Source organism: Botryllus schlosseri, chromosome 7 (genome assembly GCF_051294905.1).
Source record: "Botryllus schlosseri isolate E-star chromosome 7, Bs_hap1, whole genome shotgun sequence".
NCBI classification, from domain to species: domain Eukaryota; kingdom Metazoa; phylum Chordata; class Ascidiacea; order Stolidobranchia; family Styelidae; genus Botryllus; species Botryllus schlosseri.
The window spans coordinates 27,884,794-27,909,248 of NC_137242.1; the positions used below are offsets into that span (position 1 = coordinate 27,884,794).

The window sequence follows — 24,455 nt, forward strand, 5'->3', positions numbered from 1 at the left end:
AAATAAATCGTTTGGTTTTGTAAGTGACAACATCACTTGTAAAATTACTACGAATATAACCAAACGCTGCTTCCCAATTGACAAAATCGAAAATATTTCTAGTAATAAGTAGCTCGCAGCCTCTTGGGTCGAACAAATGATTAAGAGAGACTGCAAGTCCTAGTCCATGAATACTTGACTAAGTGCATGTAGACATATATCATATTTGACTACTCCCTAAATTTCGTTTCTGACCACCGTTTATTAATAGTGAGAGAGTGTGTGCTTAACATCAGAATGGCGTGTAGTGAGAAAAATTGTACATATCTGTATTAGTTGCTGACTCATACAAAAGAGCTACAAATTTATTGTTTTTATTTCCATTTTAATTAGACAGGATGGGATATATATCGTTCTTGAATGATTCATACATATCAGAGAATATCCGTGGCTTGTCTATGTTATAAAAACTTATAACTTATGAAGAAAGGAAGGATATTTCGAAATAAATAATTCCATGTTACTTTTACAATGAGTATTTAGAGCTATGCCACAATGTAACAATTTTGCATGCCATCGCGAATGATAGGCCTATGTTTGAATATGTTTCATGGTTATATGAAAGTCATTAAACCATCCATGTGACAGATAATTTTCGAAGAAAATTTGTAGTACTGTTGGAGTCGGAGTTAGTGAGGAAAATAGTCGGAGTTGGTGCGTTTAAGCATTCGCGAGTCGGAGTTGGAGTCGGTATATTGACAATGCCTGGAGTCGGAGTTGGAGTCGGTGGTAAAATTTACCGACTCCACATCCCTCCTAAAAAGTCATCTCTCACATTAAAATTAAGACTCTATTCAGATTCACGTATACTCGAAATATTATGCCCTGCCCTACTCACAAGTTCATACGAATTCACACGTGAACACCATATAAGATATACATCGATATGTATATCTTACATATTTTTATGTAACTCACTGAATGTTGAATTCATCACTCGTGCCGATTCAAAATAAATTTTAATCTATAATTCGCGAAACAAATAAAATAACTCATTGGCATTCTCCTCGGTGACTGAAAATTCATTTGCGACCCGCGCCTTGCATTGTCACGATGAATCCAGCAGACTGAGTTCACTGGCTGTAAGGTTGCGACACATTGACAGTGTCTATAGCAATGAAATCCATATTTTATCAGTGGAAATTGTCTCGGTGTTCTATTCCTAAGGCCTAAGTGGAAACCCTGCGCGGTTCCACTTCTCTCGCACTAGCCGCCACGATGGCGCACCAGTAGCTTCAGTTTGCGAACTGTCCGGATTACGAACCGGCGTCTGCGCAAGTCTTTTACCAGTAATCGTTAGATCATACATAACGGACATGCACTTTTGCATTGCAGCGGGTTTTCCGTTGAAAGTTTCTTGAAGGCAGAATAACAGTCTAGTGTACAGCAGGTTAAACTGTTCGTGCAGCCGATGCGCCTTTGAACCTTTAACGTAATCCTTTGCGTTTGGATTGCTGAGCATCGGCCAAACCCCGTCAGAGTAGAATGGTATCGGTTCTCCGACGTAGCAATACTGGTACTGGTCAGATCCTGTTGACGCCACGTAGTTTTTGAGACAGTCATCGGGTGGCGTGGTGGAATATCTAGTTTTTACAAGTTTCCGGCCTTGGACTATTTCTCGAAATCGGTAATAGTGAGACAGTTCGCGGCCCCGGTCTCTGCCACGCATGCTGGCGTAAATATTACTTTCTGGAACTACGGGCGAATAATCAGAACCGCCTTCTCCTTGATAGATGATCTCCACAATGGCTTCCAAAGCTGACTTCAAATCTGTGACCTCGAACAATGGGGGCTTAATGATTTTCGTGTTTTTAGGCGAATCGGACCGTTTCTTGTGAATATTTGAGCTGTCCATAACCGAAAGAACAGAGTCTTCGCTCTTTTGATACCAATACGACATATTAATCTGTCGGCTGTGCTGGCCATTGAATATAGTGCCGTGACCCGTAGCGCTTTGCGTCAATTTAGCGCACGACTCTAGACTTACAAGTTTTAGAGCGATAATAGAGTACAGTCCGCCTACTGATTTCTCGTTTTTATCGTCCAAGCTGGTTAGTACATCGTCCGCAGTTGTCTTTAAAGCTTCCCATTCGCCTTTACCGAAATCTGCAAACTTCATAGCGTGCATTTTATGAATTCCGGACATGTTGTAGGTCGATACGTTCACCGATGCGTCAATTTGATCTAACAGCGCACGCATATTACCGCCAACTGATTCCGAGTTCATTCCGAACATGCCTTCCCATATCAGTCCCAAGTTGTTGATGATCTAACGAGAAATCAGCCGTTAACATGGGGCGTGACATAATTCGCAAGCACCTTCTGCACACTTAGGGAAATAGTGTGTATTACTTTATTCACACCTTCAAGGAGAACCTCAGAATTATACCGCGGTATAAATCAAACAAAGCATTCTAATCGAAATGATGCTGGACGAATCAACATAAGTACAACTGGAGTATGAAGTTACGATATGTAACGATGCTTTACAACAGCGGTCAACAACCGTTATCGCTAGGTGGTGAGATAGCGTAGTGGTATAATCCACAGCTACAACACCAATGGGTTGCTGGTTAAGTCTGACCGAGGTCGATACCAGAATTCCTACCTACGTTTTGGAGGCTTATCTAGGCTGTAGAATCCTTACCACCCCATCTGCGCAAGCGAACACCTAAAAGTGGGTCGTGCTACAAGTCGGCAGCTGCAAAATCCAAAAATAAGAAATATCGGCCTGGTGTGAATGACAATTGTAGTCGACAAACACCATGAATGCCACAAACAGACAAACAAGCCTTTGTCGCTCCGCGGACCGGGTTCAAACTGACATTTTTCGCGAAACGGTATCCATAAAACACTATTGCTGAACTTTTGATTGCGCCTCATACAGAATAAAGTCAGCAACGGGTGCACGGACACTGCACAGTATAAGGAAGTAACACAGCGGTGGCCGACCACTGCTTTTCACCGTGAATCAATCAATTTCTTCCGATAGCGATTGAGTACGTTCAGAGAAGGAGAAACGCCCATTGATGATGATGATTGCCTCGAACTTTACAATTAATAATAAAGTGAAATACACAAATAACGAAATTCTGTTCGGGCGCCAGCAATCTTGGTGAAATATTCGATCGACACCCCGAAAACGGGGTTTCTGAATTCTGAGGTAGGTTCTGTTTTCATGTACCACCTTTTAGGCGCGAATACACACGCTTTTCGATCATAGTGTATTATACATACCTTTTGAGTTTGGGGGTCGGCTGGTTGTTCAATTCTCGAGAAAACCTGATCCACCAGCCCGATGGAAAACGGCTCAAGGTTCACCACCACGTTAGGTATGATCTGATATCCGTCGCCGGTCACGAATATGGTTGGATATGTCGGCAGTTTTGTTTCGTCGTCAAGGTTTATTGAACCTCGAATCTGGAACGAGAAATGGTGTCGTGTAAGATAATCTGAAAACACACGCCTTGCTTGAAATGTCCATTAAATATCCCTTTGAGCGTAGAGGTAAATGCTATTTCTAATTGAATTGAGTGGCTCTGATTTTACTTACATCTTATAGATGTTATAATTAGACCCCGACCGATTATCATATAAGATAATATCGAGACAGCAGAGAGCCACTAAATATTCGAGCAAACTTTTGTAACAAGGCAGGTAAACTTTTTGAGATTGCCAAGTTGCATGATCGTTTAGTATTGATTTTGTATGTTGCCAGCGCCATGCATATAGTGACCCGCAGTTAAAATGCAATAAATTTCAATCACATGTTATAATGAAGTGAAAATTGTAATATATGAAAAAGGTTCACAGTGCAGAACCTACCAAGGTTCGTTTGTGAACGTGAACCTCTAAATATCTGAGGTTCACACACAGAACGCGAACGTGAACCTCACTTTCACACCATCCATAGTACAATATATAAACCATCATTGGCATATAAAGATCGAGAGAGCTCTAATTTATCCGAGACTGTAACATCATCCCGTCATAATATTACAAGGGAGATTTAGCGTCATTACAAAGCTAAAGATATTTTAGGCTATTATATCCTCTAATATTCTTCTTGGTGGTTAAATTTGCGTCCTGACCGAATTCAGCACGTTGGTAGCGAGCGTCATGTGAAGCATTTCTTCCACGAAAACCGACTTGAGAATGTCAGCGATTTGTTGGTTTCTTCCAAACTCCGTTTTAAGACTGAACCACGCGCTCATGTATATTGGAATTGTCGCCAGCTCGAACATAACTGCGTGCTGCAACAAACGTTGTACTTCCTCTGTGCCTTTCTTCAAAGCGGAATGAGTACATCGATCTGTAGGCGAACAATATGGACCAATATGTAATCCGCGGCAATTGTTAGTACAACTTGAGAATTCGTGACATTCATATAGTTGTGAGATTCGTGATATTCACTCCCGCCTTGCGCCGTCATGTTGCTTCGTCCGGTCACAGTGAATGGATAACGTGACATAATAAAAACATATGCCGGATGTTCATACTGGTTGCATATATACCGAAACAGCATGCATAACGTGAACAAGGCAACCTTCAAATATGCTAAATTCGTTAGACGTGTCGCCCCTGACCTTACAGGATATGAAATAATGCAACATTGGTCATACAAACCCTTGATAGCAACCTCCTTCTTGATCATGCCGCATTTGATCCAGTTTTTTATGAGCATCGAGTTGCCACCGGAAAGATCCCTGGACATCGGCATGTACCTTCAAAATATAAATTCAGTCATGTTGGATGCGGACATCGTCAGTTACTGTCAAGCTATAAATACGAGATGTACTAACTCTAACTGATACATCGGCATTGATAATGAAGTGGTTGAAAAGTGGGCGTCCGAAAGAATCTCGAACTAATATATAAAATGTATTGAGATTATTTCACCGAGTCGACGCACGATCGAGTAGTTTGAAGTTATATTCTTAAATATGATACATTCCCTCTTCATCGTGACCGTTATCAGCTCCTATGTGCGTCAAGGATATTAATACGACGACGACTTAGGCCAGTGGTTCTCAACCGGGGGTCCGTAAAGCATTTCCATGGGCACGCGAAACCAATAAATTAAATAAAAAAGGATTTATAATCTAATTTACTTGATCAGGGAAATTAAGAAGAGATTTCTCTAGTTGTTGTTGTTGCTGCTGCTGTTGTTTGTGGTATTCATGGTGTTTGTCGACTATACAATGATCATTTACACTACTAGGCAGATATTCCTTATTTTTGATTCCGTAACTTGTAGCACGACCCACTTCTAGGCTTTTTGTAGGACACCGCATACGCGGATGAGGTGGCGAGGAGGAGCCGAGATAAACCTCCAACACTTAGGTAGGAATTCTGAAGTCGACCTCGGTCGTACTCGAACCCACAACCCGCCAGCGGTGTTGTAGCTGTGGATTGTACCACTGTACAGTATCTCGCCACTAGCTATTTCACGTCATGACTGCACATCGGGCCATCAACAGAATGGCCCACTGACATGAAATATCCTACTGTGCAAAATTGCCAATAGCCTATATACAAACATATTGGTGTTTAGAGGTGTTTTGTATAAGTGTTTGTGGAAAAAATAATAAATAATCTGGAGTAGTAAGGTCAATCAGGGTGATTTCGGAATGTTTGCAAAACCATTTGGATTTGAAGTTGTCAGTCTCAGCCAATCAGTGAACTCGTCGTTTTTGAAATAGAAATATCTGAAATTTTTCTCCTAATCTGTCTCTACAAAGTGACTGCAACCTCGCCACGGAATCCATTTTCTCCTATGAGATACATAACCACTATTCAAGAATAACTTCAAGATGAGCTGCTGGATAGAAATGACTAGGCTGGATGTGATATGTTCACAAAAAATCTGTTACTCAATTTTAATGCCATATGTGTTGCAAAAATACCCAAATGTGTTATCGAAATCTTCACGCGTTGTTAGTACATTCGCCACCAACCAGCACCAGTCCAACACCTATCTTTGTGGAAATGGACTTTCGGCGCTCGTTCATATCAAATCAAAGGTGCGGACTTTCAAGGCACGAATACGTATATCTCAAGAAACGCATCTGCAGAATTCATTTTGAACTTAAAAAAGTCTACCCAACTTCTACAGTATGATGTTTTTTCAAGAAAATTCATCCTGTTGCTGCTTAGTACTAGCTTACAGTTAATATTTCCGCACGATAGATGGCGATTGCACGATAAACGAGCTATATATTAAAACTTCTAGGGGTCCGCGGGGGTCCGTGACGGTTCGAATGGGGTCCGCGAAGACAGAAAGGTTGAGATACACTTACTCAAACCAACTCTGTTAAAGCTGCTAACCATAGCATTTGAATAGAAAAAGTGAAAAATATCAGCCCTGATATATCAGTACTGGCCGAACAGTAACCATCGATGCCATATATGAAATGTGTGCACCAATATGCACAAAATACATGCTGATATGACAATAACCTACCTGGCGTCCGAAAAATCAGTTTCGAACATAGCCTTGTAGAGCATTCTCGAGTGTTTTCTGATGTCATCATACGAATGAAGGTCGATAATTCCGTACTTCCACATTACCGGATACAGGTTGTAGTACTGTAAAAATACGTCTACGCGGGATCATCGTAATGCCAATCCAATCGCCGCTACACGCATACTTGGATAGGTATATAGTTCCACTTCTCCAGTTGGACCAGGGGTGAGCATACTGTTTAGCTCGAGGGTCGCATTCAACATTTGAATCCATTCGTGGGTCGCACTATATAAAATGGGGATACTAAGCCAAAATTCAAATTGTTATTCGATTATATAGTGACCGACGACATGGAAAGAATATATATGTATTTTTATATTAAAAACAAAACATTGATTTCATGATAACGTTCACGCGTCAGAAACATTGACGATAATTTTGAAGCTGGTCGTCCTCATTGTCAAATTTAGGGATGAAAGTTGGTTGTCCTGATTCTTGGAACTGGATATAAATTTGAGTCTGTGAGCACCGATTTGTTCATAGATTTGCTGATTGTACTTTTGGTTTAACTCCAGGACACACTATGTCGACACTCGACACCATCATAACCATTTACCTTTTAATGCGCTTCTACAATATATAAATAATATTAATATAACCACATCTACGCATACAAAGAGCGAATTTATCAAAGACACTCGCGAACCGGTTTTTCCAAGTACAGCAGCAACGGTACTAAAATTGCTCGCGTTGCCAGTCTGAAATCACACTCGCTGTCCAAATTGCGTAATTAACGTTTCACGTCCTGTGATGTTTAGCAATTAAAACCTTACAAAATGCACGGGCCTCGAGATAGGGCTATCGCGCCATCAATGAAACAAAAATACTATGGTAAGAATATAACTTTAACTTATCATTATCATGATTAAATATATCAAGAAAAAATTTAATCAAGTACCCACAGTAATTTGATTTTAGTACACATTTTTTTCAATATTGTTACAACCTTTCTTGAGGCTTTCTCGGGCCGCACGAAACGGCGTTGCGGGCCGTCGGCTGCCCACCCCGTAAGTAGACTAATAAGAGCCAAATGCCGGTGATATAATTATATTCTAAATTAAGAAATTTTTCTATGCTTTCATTCAATACTATATCTAATTTCTGGGTTTCCTAAAATACTACAGGAGTACTGTTTATACAACGAGCCAAGCTTGGTTTACAGACATTTGCCATTCTCGTGCTTGTGAGAATGAGCCCTGATTTGATGTGAAGATTTGTGATTTGAAATTTTTTCCCAATATATCATTGGGTTGACTGAAAAAGGAAAGTTTTCCGTCTCGACTCCCAACTTCGATCAGTTCCCACGAAAATTTAGTCGGTTTTTTAGTCAACCTTCTCGTCATTTCCATCGAACTCTGCATTTTGAGTCATTTATGACATTTTTTAGTTGTCTCAGTACAATCCACTGACTCTAAAAGCTATAAAGCAGGACGAATTCCTAAAAAGGAGGACATTTTCTATTTCTTCAAAAAGACGGACGAATCCTCCTGAAGGAGGACGTGCGGTGTTCCTATCCAACTCCGACTGCACGTGATGGCTCACCTTTTACGTCGTTCCAAACTGGGCATTTCTTTCCAGGAACGCTGTTGTAAATGCGCGCGCAAATCGAAAAGGTGTGTGTTCTGTGCTCGGCCGTGTACTTGACTCTACCCGTTGCGGGGCTCACGCCACTGGAATAGCTGTGGGTTCTTTTTCCACGTCTGTATCTACAACGGTTATGACATGTTCAGAGTTCATACCCGCGCGAAATATATGTGAATAACCATTGAGTCTTACGGTCTAGATCAGAGGTCTCAAACTAAAATGTGCTCGCGGGTCAATTTCCTAGTTTTTGATGACCCCGCGGGCCGCAGCATCAATAGTAGCGATATTCAATGTATAATTTCCAAGTAGGCCTTATTTGACGGGACCTTGCAGACAGGCATTCCATAAACATCGTGGCAATGTAATATATTATGGTACTATTCACGCTTGACACGGAAAAAATCACATATTGTCAAATATTTGAATAAAATTGTTTTTAGGTCGGGCATAATTTTTTTGAATATTAGTTATACAATAGACATCAGGCCAGGGGATGCATCATGACATCGTTAAACTGTCGAGGTATAATATTGCAGCTAAAACTACTGCAAATAAACCGTGTAGCAATTGCTCACACCAAAATTATGTAGTACGCGATCGCAAAAAGTTCGAGAGGTAATGGACCATAGCAGTGATTCTCAAACTGGGGGCGCGTCCTCCTTCATAGTTATTGCTTTGTGAATAGTCCTAATTTCGTATTTCAGAATTCTCTCATCAACATTCTCTCATGACATTCCATGCCATCAAACCACCCGTTTTGATTGCCAGCATTCTGGTTGCATTTTGTGATATGACGATAACGGGGCGCGAAATTTTTCACTATAATAAAGGGGGGGTGTCTAAAAAGTTTGTGAACCACTGTACTAGGGAACATCAGCCGCATTTTGCTGATATCTGCAACCAACCTGACAAATATGTGCAAAGGATAGAGCTGCCCGTCTAATCCGCACCCGCGTATATTCCCAGGATCAGAGACCGCTGATATAGCCACCGTAGCTATCCCGGACTGGTTCGTCAAAATTATATCGTGGTCGCTAGATAAACCGATCGCAGCCGGCGGGATTCCTAACGAGCTGTAAAAATATAACGCTGAAAACTGGAGGTTACTCGCGAGGCTTGGCAAAATCGAGTAGGCCTACCTCAGTGATTCGATTATGAATCGGGCATTTGGCTTTGACTCAAGTCCTCAAGTATCACTCAAAATCAAGTCATGACAGTGTAAAAGATGTGGAAAGCACCTTTTATGCGACCATAAAGAATACAATGCCAGATCTGCATCACATGAAAGATAATTTGGTATTTTTGTGACCACGCTTATATCGTTACACATTATGACAATGCTTTGGGTTGATCACGACTTCACGGATATGTCATTTCCAAAAACGTGCGAAGATTTGTACTGTGTTTTGCATGCTGCGATGCGACCAATCGAAGTTTGGTGTCCTCCTCATTGGAACATAACATAAAAACTATAATTTTAATTGTCCTAATGGCCAGGAGAGTATCATTTCAGTACTGGAAGAAATCATCTTCCACAGTCCGACTCGGATCATTAGAATTAATACTCGCTTCAGATTCTAGTGCTCGAATCATTTCGCCCAGTGCTAGTTACTTGTTGCAGTGCTTCAGCGAGCATATAGCGCTCGCTTCTTCTCCCACTATTCGGTACAAGGATACTTGCGCGTTGCGAACGGGTCTGCCGTAGGATGAAACGAATACGCGGGTTAAAACCGCTTCCCCAACGTTGAGACGAAATATGGATCGCTCCATGAAACCGTAGTTCATGCCGTACGGAAATTCAGCCATGTATACCGCCCCCTTTCTGAAATTCAAGTCCGTGGTTGATAAAGGAGTACGTCAGTATACACCAGTGCTTCCCAAGCTCTTTGACTCATATCCGCCTTATCAAGAACGACATAACTTCATGGCATTCTAAAAGCTAGAGATCATCGGTTAAAAGATACTACTACTTTACCCTGGTACTAAAGTAGCTTTATCTACTCGTTTCATCTACTCAATTAGGTTTTATCTATTTCTTTCAATTAATCAAGTTGGTTCGTGTATGCGCACGAATCGGACCAATTCATATGACTCGAGACTGGGACTATCCATTCCAAGACAGGTATTTCGTTGTCATTTCGAAGAATAGTGAAGTTACGACACTATTAGTATTTCGTCTATTAGTACTGGCACTTGAAAATGCGACTAGAAACTGCTAAAAATGAAGATAAATAATATAATATGAATACGAAGCAGTCGATATCACCAAGCAGAGTGGTAAAAAGTAGGTTTCACACGATTTTACCTCGAAACTGAACACTGTTCAGTCAATAGTCAACGGAATGACTTGGATTCGGACTCGACTCTCAACACCACGACTCGGACTCGATCCTCTGCTGCCCGACTTGGACTCGCACTTGACTCGGTTGTGAATTGAAAGTGTCTCGACTTGACTCGATTCAAAACAATATAAGTTAGATTGACTTGTGACTCGGAACCTAGTGACTTGGTTACAACCCTGATGCAGAAATAGTAATTTTTGCCTACTGAATATTGGAAAGTGAAAGAAGTTTAGTATTCATTTCGACATGCTACGAAGTTGAGAGAATTCATAAATATTTTTAATTCAAGAATCCGGACTGGTGCGTTACAATAATACCCACTATCGCCCCCTTCATCATCATCGTTACTCCCCAAATCGACCACAGGGTGCAATATCGCCCACTTTGGGAACCACTGGTGAAAACGCTTCATCTATACTCATTCAAAATTCCAATTCTTGATTTGCGCAGTTTGCAGATCATAGATTGGTCCAGATGGGAGATGTCAATATTGATGATTCCACCATAGGTCTTGTACCATACTTTTGTAGCCTTTATGAGACTCGATATAAGTCCGTTCCTTGTAATCCGTGTCCATTGTCGTGTTCTATGCAAAGGTTAAAAGCGTGTTTATAGAAATTGTCATATACTTAACGTTGGGTGGGACTATTCGTGTAAATCTCTGCCCAATGATCTGTTTTGATTGTAGACAGTGGTTTTAAGGTATATTGGCATAGCCTTTATCAGTGGAATTGATACAGCCGTTGTGGGAAATAACCCACGTATCAAGGTTATTGAATTTATATTAGAACATTGAACCTATTTGCAGCATCATTAGTCATTTTTCATACGTCGCGAAGATGAACGTTGCAATTTCTGAAGTAGTCTCCTCTGCTTGACTATATTAAAAGTATTTGACATCTTAACCAAATCTACTATTTGGAAGTGCTTACTTGAGACCTTCATGTTCATTTCCATTTCCACTTGAAGTAGTTTTGACATGTATTGAAAATCGCTGTATCTGCTTGTACTCGAGTATAAATTTAGGTCATTATTTATATTCTACTTGAGTACCAACTATGAGATCTTTGACCACAGGATCTTAATACACAGGAACGCTTTCTTGGGTACTACTACATCGCCTAAGTTATAAGCCAATGTCAATCAATAAAGTGATAAACATCCATCGGGGGGCTTTTTCTAGATTTGCTTCAGAACTGATGCAGTAGAAGCGAACGTATAGTCCAGAAACATCACCACTTGAGCCAGTAGAACAAGGGGACAAAACCTTCTTAATTACTCAAAAATAAGTAGAAATACTTCGTTACTGCGGTTACTAGTAACCACCTCCGATTCCGTATATATTCTCTTACCTGCAATCAGGACATATTCTAAGCGACACCGCCAAGTCCAGTTGTCCCAAACCGTTCGATGTGATGCTTCCATCCACCAAGCCCTCGACTGACAGTCCAAAATCGACCGACACCGTCTTTTGCTTTTCATGGATATGGAATGGTGCTGACCCGACAAAATCTGATTTCGAGATACCGTACACCTGAAACTTTCTGCCAGCGGTAGTTTGTACGGGATCGTCGTCTGATGTCTTTCCTGAAGGTTTGAGAAGTGAATATTGTTGCTCTGATCAGAATATTCATTCCCAAAATACATTTATTACAACTCGAATAATTTTAAGGTGTGACCTTTCAAGATATCTACTTTTACTGTATGGGAGCAGTTACCAATTAGTACATGAAATCATAGTATACAATCGGTACACGAAGTGGACATGTGGATATCCGATAGCGCATTGGTTAACTCCGCTGCGATTATCGAATGTTAGGTCAACAATCGGCGAGGCAGACTAGGTTGTGCCTCGCCTTGTATTGGTTTTACTGCGGTGTCGCTGTTCGTATGGAAGCCAAGTAGCTAATAGCATTAATTTAACACCAGTACCCAATAAATTATGATCGGTTTATGGTGGATTGCGCTATAACAGGTTACACTTGGCTCGTCATTGCCTCGCCTTTTCTTCCGTCTTATATTTCTTAATAATAAATATGCAAATTTTAGGTATCAACATGTCACTCAGGAACATCAGTCGAAAATATCACAAAAATCATTGCGTATATTCACAATTTTCATTCAATTATCCAAACAACAGGTGAGGAACTGCCTCACTTGCCTCCCCCTATAAAGTCATATTTCGTCAACCCACATCAGCGTCTGTGGAGCGCTTATTTTCCTTACTAAAGTCCAAATCGTAACTACAAAGACTCTAACATTCCACACTACATGAAACTACTACAACAGTGGTTTAAAATATATAAATTGATATGCAGTACTTTTATGTTGCGTATGTTTTACTTTTTAGTTCCGTGAGTGACGTTGTTCGCATGTAAAAATACACGATTATCATATAAAGTCACATTTTCCCAAAAATAAAGTCATATTATTGATTTTTGAGGTCATATAAAAATGGCCCTAGTTATTAGTCAGGGGTGCAAGTCGGGCCGGATCGGCTTAAATCAGACCGAACAATCACAAAATTATATAATACACAATATACAGAATTTGTACGCGCCAGGCAAGAATCGAAGGCGTTAAATTAGACATCGATAAACCGACCACTCACCGATCGTTCCAGTAATACGCCCCATCAACGATATTTGATCAAAAAAATCGTAGGTAAAGATCATCGATAATTCTTCCGCCCCTCCGAACTGCGACTTGTAGTACGTATCATACCACGTCACGTTGGATAGTTTGCTGTTTTAGAAAATATATTTCGTAAATAACGAAGCCTATGAATAATTACACTGTGCTGCGTTTGAAAATTATTTTTCAAAGGTCAAAGATGTTTTAACTGTTTTTTAATCATTTTTGTGCGCTGAACTAAAAAATGCAACCAGTTATTCTCAATCAGGTCAAGTTTTTTTCTCCACGGCATATTCAATTATGCTAACTCGAAGGGGCCCAAAATGATTTCGTAAATTAACATGTCATATAGTATTTTTCAGGTATTTATAGAACAGTTTTCAAATTTTCTTCGCGCTTCGCTTGATGTATTGTCGTTAGCCGCATTGATACTATGGGTACCCCTCCCCCAATAAAAAAAACACATAATTTAAAAATATAGATATTTCGTTGAAGGACATTGCCGCGTCACGACACACCAAAACATTGACGGTGACGTCTCAGCTAACTACTTTGCGAAGTGTGCTGCCAAAACGCTCGGCGGCGGGAAAACCTTGACCCAAAAGGATTGGCTCATTTTGGCCGGAACCGATACATATATGTGTCGAATATCCCTTGCCCATATGCGCCTAGATCGATGGCGCCTAATATTCCTGTCCTGGCAATCTGAGCCCCACGTTACAGATACCACCCTAGAGAAAAAATGCGCGCCGCGAAGAAATGCCACTTTCACTCGTTGACGGTAAATCTGAGCACATGGGCCAGTAGTTATAAATTTGACAGTATTATATGCATTTCAAATTTGTTTGACGGCGAATTCAACCATGAATTATTTATTGCGCCTCGCCCGACTAGACAACGACATATCTCTAACCACCTAGTACAAAAACACTATCGCTGTGATAGAGCAGTACACAGAGTGGGGTATCACCCTATGGGGGCCAAAGACCAACGTTTTTTTTGGGAGGGGCGGGGCTGACGAAGTGCTGTTACGGTCCTGCATATAATGATGTTTACTGCGCCATCTATGTGGCTATAGTATTTTATTGCAAATTTCCCACTTATTAATTACTCGGAGTGCAACATTAGTATTTGTCTAATTTCAAATCCAGTTCATTAAGACTCCGCACGTATCACAAGAAATATAAAGCCTGTAAACATGTATGTCAAATGATGTCGACTGACCTTTTATATCGACTCATGGATGGTAGGCCGTACCCTCGACTTTGATTATACGTGGTCGCGTCAAATCTGTTTTTAATATCCTGATGAGAAGCTGGCAGGAATGTGCCTTTCAAGACCCCCGGTATGCTGACTTCAAGTCCCCATATCTCCGTCGCCATTTGCCAATCCACATCTACCACAGACATCACTCGACGCTTGGATTCTACAATAATACAACGTTCATGCGGAAAGAGTTCTTATTGCCAACCAAAGTATGGTACACGAAAATAAAACCTATATACTTCAAAATTCGGTAACCCCGTTCTTGGGCTGTCGATAGAATATTTCACCCCACTCTTCGTTAGCGACTAAGCAGCATTTCCTTAGTTGTGTGTTGCAATTTAATTATTGCACAGTCCCAGACAATCATCGTATTCTCGGCATATATCCAACCACCAGGTTACTTCGTGTGGATACTTCGCACAAAAAGCGGTACTGAGTAATTCATGGCGTGAACCAGAGGTCGGCAATGTCTCGCTCTGCAGACCGGTTTCAACATATTTATTTTAAACTGAATCGTCTTAAAAAACGTAAATGTTCCACGTTGAAAATCGATTACACCTCTTATAGTATAAGGTCAGTAAGAGATGACCAGTAAGGCAATAACACGTGTATTTCGATTAAAGAGATTAACTTGAATTCTTTCAATCTGTATCAGTGATCATGGTCACCATGCAAAAGTTACGGACTTTTCGCGGACTGGAACCGGTCGGCTGTCACAGGTTGCCGACCACTGGTGTAAAGTATTGTTATAAATACGACGTGTCTACGAGCACCATTATAAATCCCAAATACAGGGTTACCATATTTTAAGATCTGACAAAGAGAACCCTTTTGACCAATAACATTAACAGACATTAAAACGGGATATTTTTATGAAAAGTGGTGATCGACCTAAAAATGGTCATTTAGTCGAGTCGGTACCTAAAACCCGGTTTCCACGTCTAATCTACCTTGGGTTTGCCTTTTTTTAGTCAACCTACTCATAAATTCCATTACAGCCAATTTTCACGTTTCTTTTTGTGCATAATGACCTTTTTCGGTTGTAGCTATGTAGGCTAGTCGTGTAACATTCAACGAAATAAAAGAGGACGAATTGCGAAAAAAGGAGACATTCGGGCGTCCTCGGAAGATATTTTGGTTTTCTTGGAAAATGGACAAATCCTCTTAAGAGGATATACGGTATCGCGACTAATACCTAGGCCTCCTTTTGTAATCCATTTTTGCTTATAGGATTGTGAAGCATCCTTTGGATCATAATATTGTGTTTGATTCATACCGCAGTATAATCCTGATGCAGATTCTGTTTTCGTGCAGTGTTATGGGTATACGCTAGAACCAGCACCGTAACTGCCGCACCCCAAACCCCTCAATTGGGGGGGGGGGCGAGCTCGAAGGGGGCCCAAAATTATTTCGTGAATTAGCATAAATCATAGAGTATTTTTTTGAAAATTTATGTAATTTTTTCAAATTTTTTTTCGCGCTGCGCCCGAATTATAGCAGCCATTTATCTTTATTATTGGGTATTGGACCCTTACCGCGCCACGACCCACCAAGACATACAATCAAGTTTTAGGTCATATGACATGCGACTCCAAGAAGTGTGCCAGAACGATCGGCAGCGAGAAAACCTTGGCCGAAAAGGTCTATGCCCTTATGCTGACCGAAGACTTCGTTATATATACAAAATACATATAGGTTTAATTGTCCAGGCGCCTAAATGACTGGCGCCGAATGTTCCTGTCTTTGCAATCTGAACCTCACAAGACAAATACTATCCCACTGGGAAAAATTTTATGCCAGTGAAGAAATACCAATTTGAAATCGTGTGCATCTCTTAGTTTAGAAGCCTACGTTTGGCGAATCTATATTTTTTTTATAGCAGACTGGAAGTCACGAAATAACATCATGTAACGAAGCCATACCAACGGGTCCGCCCGCCCGAAGATGTTTAGTTATTATTTACGGACCTTCCCGTTTTCAAGACACTTCACTCAGCTCTACCGGTAAATCTAATTACGTGAGTAGAGAGGACAATAAATTGATAGCATAATATATATGCAATCGCCGATCTGATTGACCGATTTATCATAAATTATCGAAAATTTTCGCGCGTGGCGCTGCCTCACGATACAGTATAGATGATTTCGTGACAAACGCGAACAACGTGATGGAGGGGTCGTTTCATCACCCTATGGGAGCCCAAGACCCACGTTTTTGGGGGGCCTGACGAGGTGCTGTGTTCGTTCCTACCAACGGGTATACGCCCGAAGATGTTTAATTATTATTGAGTGGTCCTACCTTTTCAGACACACCACACTCAGCTCTACCGGCAAATCTGATTACGTGAACAGAGAGAAGATAAAAATTGATAACAATATATATGTAATTCCCGATCATACTGACCGATTCACAGTCATGAATTCTAGAAATTTAACGCGCTTCGGCGACAAAAGCCCATTCACGAAACCAAACAGGGTATCGGCGGAGGGGGGTCGGGGGGGCGCAGCCCCCCAGAAGTTCGGTCTATAACCCTATGGGGGGCCCAAGACCAAAGTTTTTTTTGGGGGGCTGACGAAGTGCTTTTACGGCCCTGGCTAGAACAAGCCTATGTACAGAAGCAATCTCGTACCACGGACCGGCAATCCAACGATCAGCCCACCATGATCACACGTAGTCGGCCCGACACAAAACGAAGTCACATTCGTGTCAACGAAATAAATCTGATTCGTGCCGTCTGGGTTCCAATTGCTGGTGGCGAACTTGTAAGAAACGTGTGTGCCGTGCTGAAAATTGTCATTCAGTTTAAGCAGATCGTTAATAGATGTGAAATGTGAATATACTATAGAGATGTACTGGATCAGCATTTTGGATTCTGCCCGAACAGACAACCGGCATCTTTTTCATAAACAGGATTGGATCCGGATTCACATTTCCTGCCCGAGTGCCGGATCAGGATCAGGACCGGATTCTAAATTTCTAGTTCATGAAAGTGTCATACTGATTGTTCACATCAATGTTTTGTGTGAGCTTGCACCCGGCTAGTTCTTGCATTGCATTGAATCCGGATTTTATCATCAACGATGGAAACTGGATCCGAATTGGATCAGGATTCCATTTTATCAAACAGGACTGGATCCAGATCCCTAAAATCCATGATCCCTACATGTACTAGTGATGATTCTGTTACCAGTTTTTCCAGCCCGATATACTGTTTTGATAGCTGCGAAGGATAAAACTCTGGGTTGTCGTACGCGCATCGCATGTTATTCACGGTATTGACGTCGGCCATCAGGTGACCGCTGAAATGGATTCGCGGCCATCCGAGATAACCTGTGATATGAAAATATTGAAGTTGGTAACTCTCGGTTGACTGCACCTAACATAGGGCATGTTCATTACACAGTCTGCGAAGAGTATTGGCTGATATCACCGATTTGCACGCCTTTGTGATATATGCTTCATGCAAGGGTGCTCAAGCTCATACCAGAGATGAACAACTAGGAAATTCAAGCTTCTCCAAATTGATTTGAAATTGAATTACACTCCGAATTTAACGGAAACACGATGCGATACAAATTAAGTTAAGTTCATGCCAAAGTCAGAGTTCATTGTCATAAGCATGATAATAGCAAATGTATGGCTATAGTATCGAGTTACAGTTCTGCAACATTTTTAGGAAAACCAGAAATTAGATTAGATTGAAAAATGAGAGCATAGAAACATTTCACAAATTAGATTAGAATTAGATTACCGGCCATTTCGATCTAATTCATTCAACTCCAAAACGGTTAGCGGGTCACCTTTCAAATTTCGTACAGGCCGCGAGCCACAAGAATACCAAAATTAGGACACATAGTTTAGCAACCACGTTTTTAAACCTTTACTTCAGTACCACGTTGGGCTGGCGACGGGCATAGTGACCACAAACGAAGTAATATTAACATGATCATCAATTTCATTTCATTTTGAAAATCTGCGAACGATATTTGATAACGCTTTGCTGAAAGACTCCTGGTGAAGCTTGATCGTGTGGGGAAGCCCTAAGCCAGTGGTTCCCAACCTTTTTCGTCTCGTGCCCCCCTTGGCCGATATTTGTGCTAAAATCCCCCCCCCCCTATGAAAAAGTTGCCTGTGACTTAAAAAATGTGCTTTTTAACGCGTAACCATTTGTTGACTGAGCAACTAATGGCCAAACATATTCAGATATGTCCGAACTATGGCGAATGCGGACAGCACTAAACTTTGGTAAAGTACAGTCAAATTTGACCTGTTTTGACCGGTCGGGTAGCCGCTGACGAAAAATAAATCACCAATTCCTCTTGCTATGGACTTGAGTTGAATCGACGAATTTGGTACGGTATGTTTTTCACGTTAGCTCATATGTTGGCGCAAAAAGTTAAACAATTTCATCAGCGGCCTTGTGCTGAATTCAGCTTGACGTTTTCCTGCTTATAGTAGCAATTTGGTCGAGAGGCTGTCGCGGACCCAACGAAATCGTCTCGTGAGCGTCGCTTTATCAGGGGGTGTAATATCTACGGAAGGCATTTAAACATATACCTATAGCTTGAAATCCACCAAAAAAACATACAATTGTAAAGAACTAATTTCTACTTAACAGTTCTATACCATACAAATCTAAAAACCTTGTGAAACCCAGTGTATCTTCCGATACAATGCCAAAGCCAGATTTCCCCTGAAAATAATAAGCCAGATTCCCCCCAAAAAATTTCAAAATTCCACCCAAGGGGGGAATCCCCCCCGGTTGGGAACCACTGCCCTAAGCCATATTGTAAGCGTTTCGGTCTTGGCAGTGTCTAGGCTATTGCATGTTGAGGCAATATACCTACTCATATCAGCTGATTCTTCCCTGATCGAATGCTGTTGCCGAAGCCGTATAGCCGTGGGGAATATTGATGTTGGGCTCGCAAATTAGAATAGCTTCAATATTTCGAACATAAAATCAATTTCACCATTTTCAAATGCTTCACTTAGCCTTCGTTTAAAATCTCAAATCAGATCTCGGGCCGCAAATCACGACGTCGCGGGCCGCGTGTTCGCGACCCCAGCTCTAATTAGTTTCATTCAGTGGTTCCCAACGTGGGCGATATCGACCCCAGTATGGGCGATTTTGAGAAATATGGGGTGGGTGGGGTGAATAACGAAGAGGCGATTGTGGGCGAAAGCGCTCGAAGGGATCGAGGCGGGCGAAAATGTTAGAACGGCGTATCTAATCGGCACAAAATGCACGTGAAAATGAGTTGCTCTGGAACTGTCTCGAAAGTTGACTAAAAAAGATAAACTCTCACCGGGGAGCCATGTCTTAAAAGTGACCCTTTTTAGACACTTCGCCAGGGATCAGAGTATAGTTGTATGACATTTCCGTTTATATATCCTCTTTTGCCGGTTCGGAAAATATGGGGGGGGGGCGACAACTTGCGTCTAACTTGACAAGGGGCGATGAGTCGATAAAGGTTGGGAACCACTGGTCTAATTAGTTGGGATGGTGTGAACCACTGAAAGGTTCAGGTTCGTGTGAACACGAACCTTTTTGAAAGGTTCTGTGTGAACGCGAACGCGAACCTCGTGACGTTATATTGCTCATTTCAACGCTGCATTTCAGTGTAGTGATAGCCTAATGTACATCAGTATTCAGTACTTGATACCTAGCGAAGACTCGGGCGACATATTTCCAACATCCTTCACTTTACGAACAATTTCGACGAGGACTTGCAAGGGAATATAAAATAACGTCTTAACGGTCTAGGCCAGACCGGACAATGTATTCGGCGTCTGAGTATTGCTACGTTGATATTGAGCAGAGTGTAAAACGGGTTTATATGCTTGCTACCGATATTACCCCATTATCAGGTTATACAGCAGTAGCCAACACCCCAATCGCATGAATTTGTTTTTTATGATACAATAAAGATGTCAAATCAAGATTGAACCCATACGCTAGTACGATTTTTTACATCAGACAACGATATCAATTTCATTGATTGGCTGACCTACACGCAGTGTATTTCGCTCTTGGTGTTTGCGGGTCAAACTCACAGATGAGAGTCACTAAATATTCACGAAAGGAAAGCTAGATATTTCGAGCAAACTTTGCAACAAAGCAAGTAAATATTTTGAGATTGTCAAGATGCATGCTCGTTTAGTGTTGATTGTTTTTTATATGCCGCTATGCACAAAGTGGCCCGCAGTTGAAATGCAATAAATTTCCATCAAAGATGTTATAATGAAGGGGAAAATGTAATATATGTAAAAGGTTCACAGTGCAGAACCTACCAAGGTTGGTTTGTGAACGTGAACCTCTAAATTTTTGAGATTCACACACAGAACGCGAACGTGAACCTCACGTTCACACCATCCCTACATTAGACCGCTAGCACCATCTAGTTGAACAAGTCCGCTCAATATGTTCATCAATGATGTAATTGGCGGGCGGATAGCATGGCGTTAGCAAAACTCACACTGACACCTGCCTATACATCCACATCGTGTTATAGGATTGACAAACATGGGTACCAATTCGGATGTAATTTATCAAATTACGTATATCAGAACCAGCTATTAGCATCCACACGGTGCAACTATACACTTAAATCTATTCTGGACTTGTTGTTGTTTTAGTGTTCACGGTGATTTGACTATTATTTACATTTTACACTAGGTCGACATTCTTTATTTTGATTCCTGATCTGCGGACTTGTAGCACGGTCCACGTTCGTCCTGTGCTATACGCTGATCGGATGGTGGAAGTATAGGTACAGGTAATTGTATATCGGAATACAATATTTTGACTTGATCGTTTCGTAAATAGCTGACATACAGGCCTATCTCAGAATCCACGCGCTGCTCTCTGCGATGCGATAGCTATGTCTGCCTTATTTGTAACGGATATACACTTTCATATATCGATTTCGATGGTGAAAGTGTAGACTGTATAGGATTTGTTAGCTTTAAACATCTGCGAATGAAGGTATCGCTTCCGGCCCGGTTGCGAAAAGAGTGTGTATTTCTACCTGTATACCATCCCTGATTATATGGTTATGAATATTATACAACCATGGAACACGAAACGTAACCAGAACCGACCTCACACAACCGTGGTATAAATCAAGTACAGCATATTAATACAAAATATCCATACACGTAGGAACGTAGAATTTATGAACGCGAAGTCATCGTGAGTCAGGTTCTTTTTTCGTGTAGCACCCTTTTCGGCGTTTTGGGTGTGAATGCACATTCTTTTTGCTAAGAGTGTATGGCCTACCTACACAAGCACCCAATTTATACATAGTTGTATCGTGGCTCGTCAGTCCTCAAGATTACCGGACCTCGACCTAACATATCAACCTTGCCTATCGACACATGCGCCTTTTATTTTCGACACTAATCGTTTTCTGTTATCCTTTACTTCTTTCTATCCACTGTGCGTGTCGCCTGTTCACATCGCGTAGGCCTACCGTAGACCCACGTGGGTGGCTGATTTCAAAGACTACTTCAAGTCGCATCGACACCTTCCTATCTTTTCATTGGATCGCAGTGTGTTCTGAAAAGGTGAAATTGGTAATAAACAGATACTGCTAATAGTGATGGTTATTATACCCTGTTGACTGGCACTGGCTTGAATCAGTAAAGGATCCACAAGTCCGGGTGAACCCACATCATACTTCCAAATATTCGTCGGCCATGGGGAAACTATACTTATACTTCGAATATGTTATGAACGATGCATGGTCTTCCTAAAATCCAGCGGCGGGGGTATGGCGACTAATGCCAATGTTTGTGCTGTTAAGCTATCTCCTTAGTAGGGATGGTGTGAACGTGAGGTTCACGTTCGCGTTCTGTGTGTGAGCGTCGGATATTTAGAGGTTCACGTTGACACACGAACCTTGGTAAGTTCTGCACTGTGAACCTTTTGCATAAAGTACAATTTTTCACGTCATTTTTACATCTCAGATTGAAATTAGTTTCATTTAAACGTCAGCATCCCACTATGTATGGCGCTGGCAGCATACAAAATCAACACTAAACGAACCTAAGCGTTGCCAATCTCAGAAATGTTACTTGTCACAAAATATTGATAGAAATATCCAGGTTTAGGTTTGTGAATATTTAGTGCCTTTCTGGTGTGAGCTTGACCCACAATCACACAACACCAAGAGCAAAATACGCTACATGTAGGTAGTCAACGAATGATGCTTATTCAACCAATCAACGAAATTGATATAAAGTTTTCTAATATAAAAAAATGTGGCCGGCGTACGGGATCCATCTTGATTTTATATGTTTGTTGTATCATAAAAATAAAATCCGTGCAATTAGGGTGTTGGTTACTGTATAACTTGTTATAGGTGTATATCGGAAGCAAGTATAGAAACCCGTTTTACACTCTGCTCAATATCAATGTAGTCAGACGCCGAATACACTGTCCGGTCTGGCATATGCCGGCCGTCTTCGTCTAAATTGGCATAATGTGACCTGAGTCGTCGCTAGGCATCGTGTACATCAATGTATCACTTCACTGAAATGTAGTGTTTGAATTACCAATATGACGTCATATGACGTCATAGGTTCACGTTCGCGTTCACACAGAACCTTTCAAAAAGGTTCGCGTGAACATTTCAGAAGTGGACACCATCCCTACTACTTAGTATCCATAGTACCTTAGTGATGTACGTCTTCAATTCAAATCAGTGGTTATAAACCTTTACCAACCAGCGGAATACTTTCGCTAATATACGAGCATTCGCGAAACCCCACATTTTCGCTGAGCCATAACAATAAAAGTCCATTGGAATACACATCTAATGCGTTACTATAGATTAATGGTGCACAAAATCAACTGTGCATCAGAAGAGTGTTACGAAAGCGGAGCCATTAAAATATAATTTTCACCAAAAAGAAAAACACTTTAATGAATATTCATGGCAAATCATCGTGTCTTCTGCTGTTCCCATTCAGATACCAGTTCAGAAATGCGAGACTTCACATTGGAAAGTGTCATCGTATTGTTTGGTCGAAACGCGACGGCATGATGCCAATTGCTTACTTACAAATGAGCTTATAAATATTGGAGATAGATCTCGCATTTCAGGACGGAATTTAGATATCAAACCTCAACCTCCCTGCTTGCGCCACTGCACAGGACGTGCCACCGCAACAGTTACAGATCGACTACTGATCGGGCCTAATCGCCCACAACCAATGATGACTAACACCCTCGTATCATCACGAACCATGTGTATGAGTTAGGTGCGTGTCGTGAACTCATAGGAACCCACGAGACTGGCTCATGTAACCCTTAGTATTCCGTATAACATTAGTTAAGAACCACGTATTTCAATCCATATATAGTAAGATCGAGTCAAAACCGAGAGGCGTAACAGACTTACTTGGGCAATACTTTACTATGCAGGGACTTGTCTGCTTGTCGAAATAGTAAGCATGCTTCCTAAATCTGATTCTCCGTCCATTTCCGCAGGTTGCGCTGCATGGCGTCCAATCACTCCAATTTTGCACGCTCAAACTTTCTAAATAGTTTATTTTGCCTTCATAAATCTCGTACACTTGGCGAATCATTAAGATTACATGATTAACGTTACCTTGTAAAGCTGATATTTCAGGAATCAACGAAATAAAAAGTAATAATAAAGCCACACGGCTACTTCGTATGCATACTTCCATAGTGTTACTGTCCTGCCGAAACAAACGGCTGTCTCCACTTTCCTACACCGATGAGGATTTACTTGTTGAACAACGGAAGCGGAAGCCATCGTTGATTGCTCTCTTTACAGCATCGGTGAAGATATTGATCCAATACCATATGGTACGCGCGCATCGTGCAATGAGGTGTATGGTGCGGTTGTTATCAAATCTACAACGATAGATTTGTCACTTATGTCCGGCGTAAGTCGTAGACAGTGTGGAACATGGTTCCAATGTCTCGGTCATTGCGAGTGAATGCTATATCCTTTCCTGTGGTGGGCTATTTTACTCACCCTTTGTCCTAAGTGTTGGAGGTTTATCTAGGCACCTCCTCGCCATATCATCCG

General features: G+C 41.3%; 1 protein-coding gene across 1 annotated transcript; it reads right to left on the minus strand.

Annotated features, from left to right (window-relative positions):
• Nucleotides 1-985: 985 nt before the first annotated feature.
• On the minus strand, nucleotides 986-24,193 carry LOC145442717 (uncharacterized). The gene is made up of 16 exons (XM_080320703.1): nucleotides 24,006-24,193; nucleotides 23,796-23,933; nucleotides 17,579-17,721; nucleotides 17,021-17,174; nucleotides 14,350-14,551; nucleotides 13,103-13,236; nucleotides 11,844-12,078; nucleotides 10,910-11,077; nucleotides 9,762-9,971; nucleotides 9,055-9,222; nucleotides 8,108-8,271; nucleotides 6,503-6,641; nucleotides 4,666-4,763; nucleotides 4,131-4,351; nucleotides 3,277-3,459; nucleotides 986-2,308 (listed from the first exon to the last, which is right to left on the minus strand). Exons 1-16 carry the CDS (start codon nucleotides 24,085-24,087, stop codon nucleotides 1,202-1,204), a joined length of 3,546 nt encoding a protein of 1,181 aa, XP_080176829.1. The 5' UTR covers nucleotides 24,088-24,193; the 3' UTR covers nucleotides 986-1,201.
• Nucleotides 24,194-24,455: the final 262 nt, after the last annotated feature.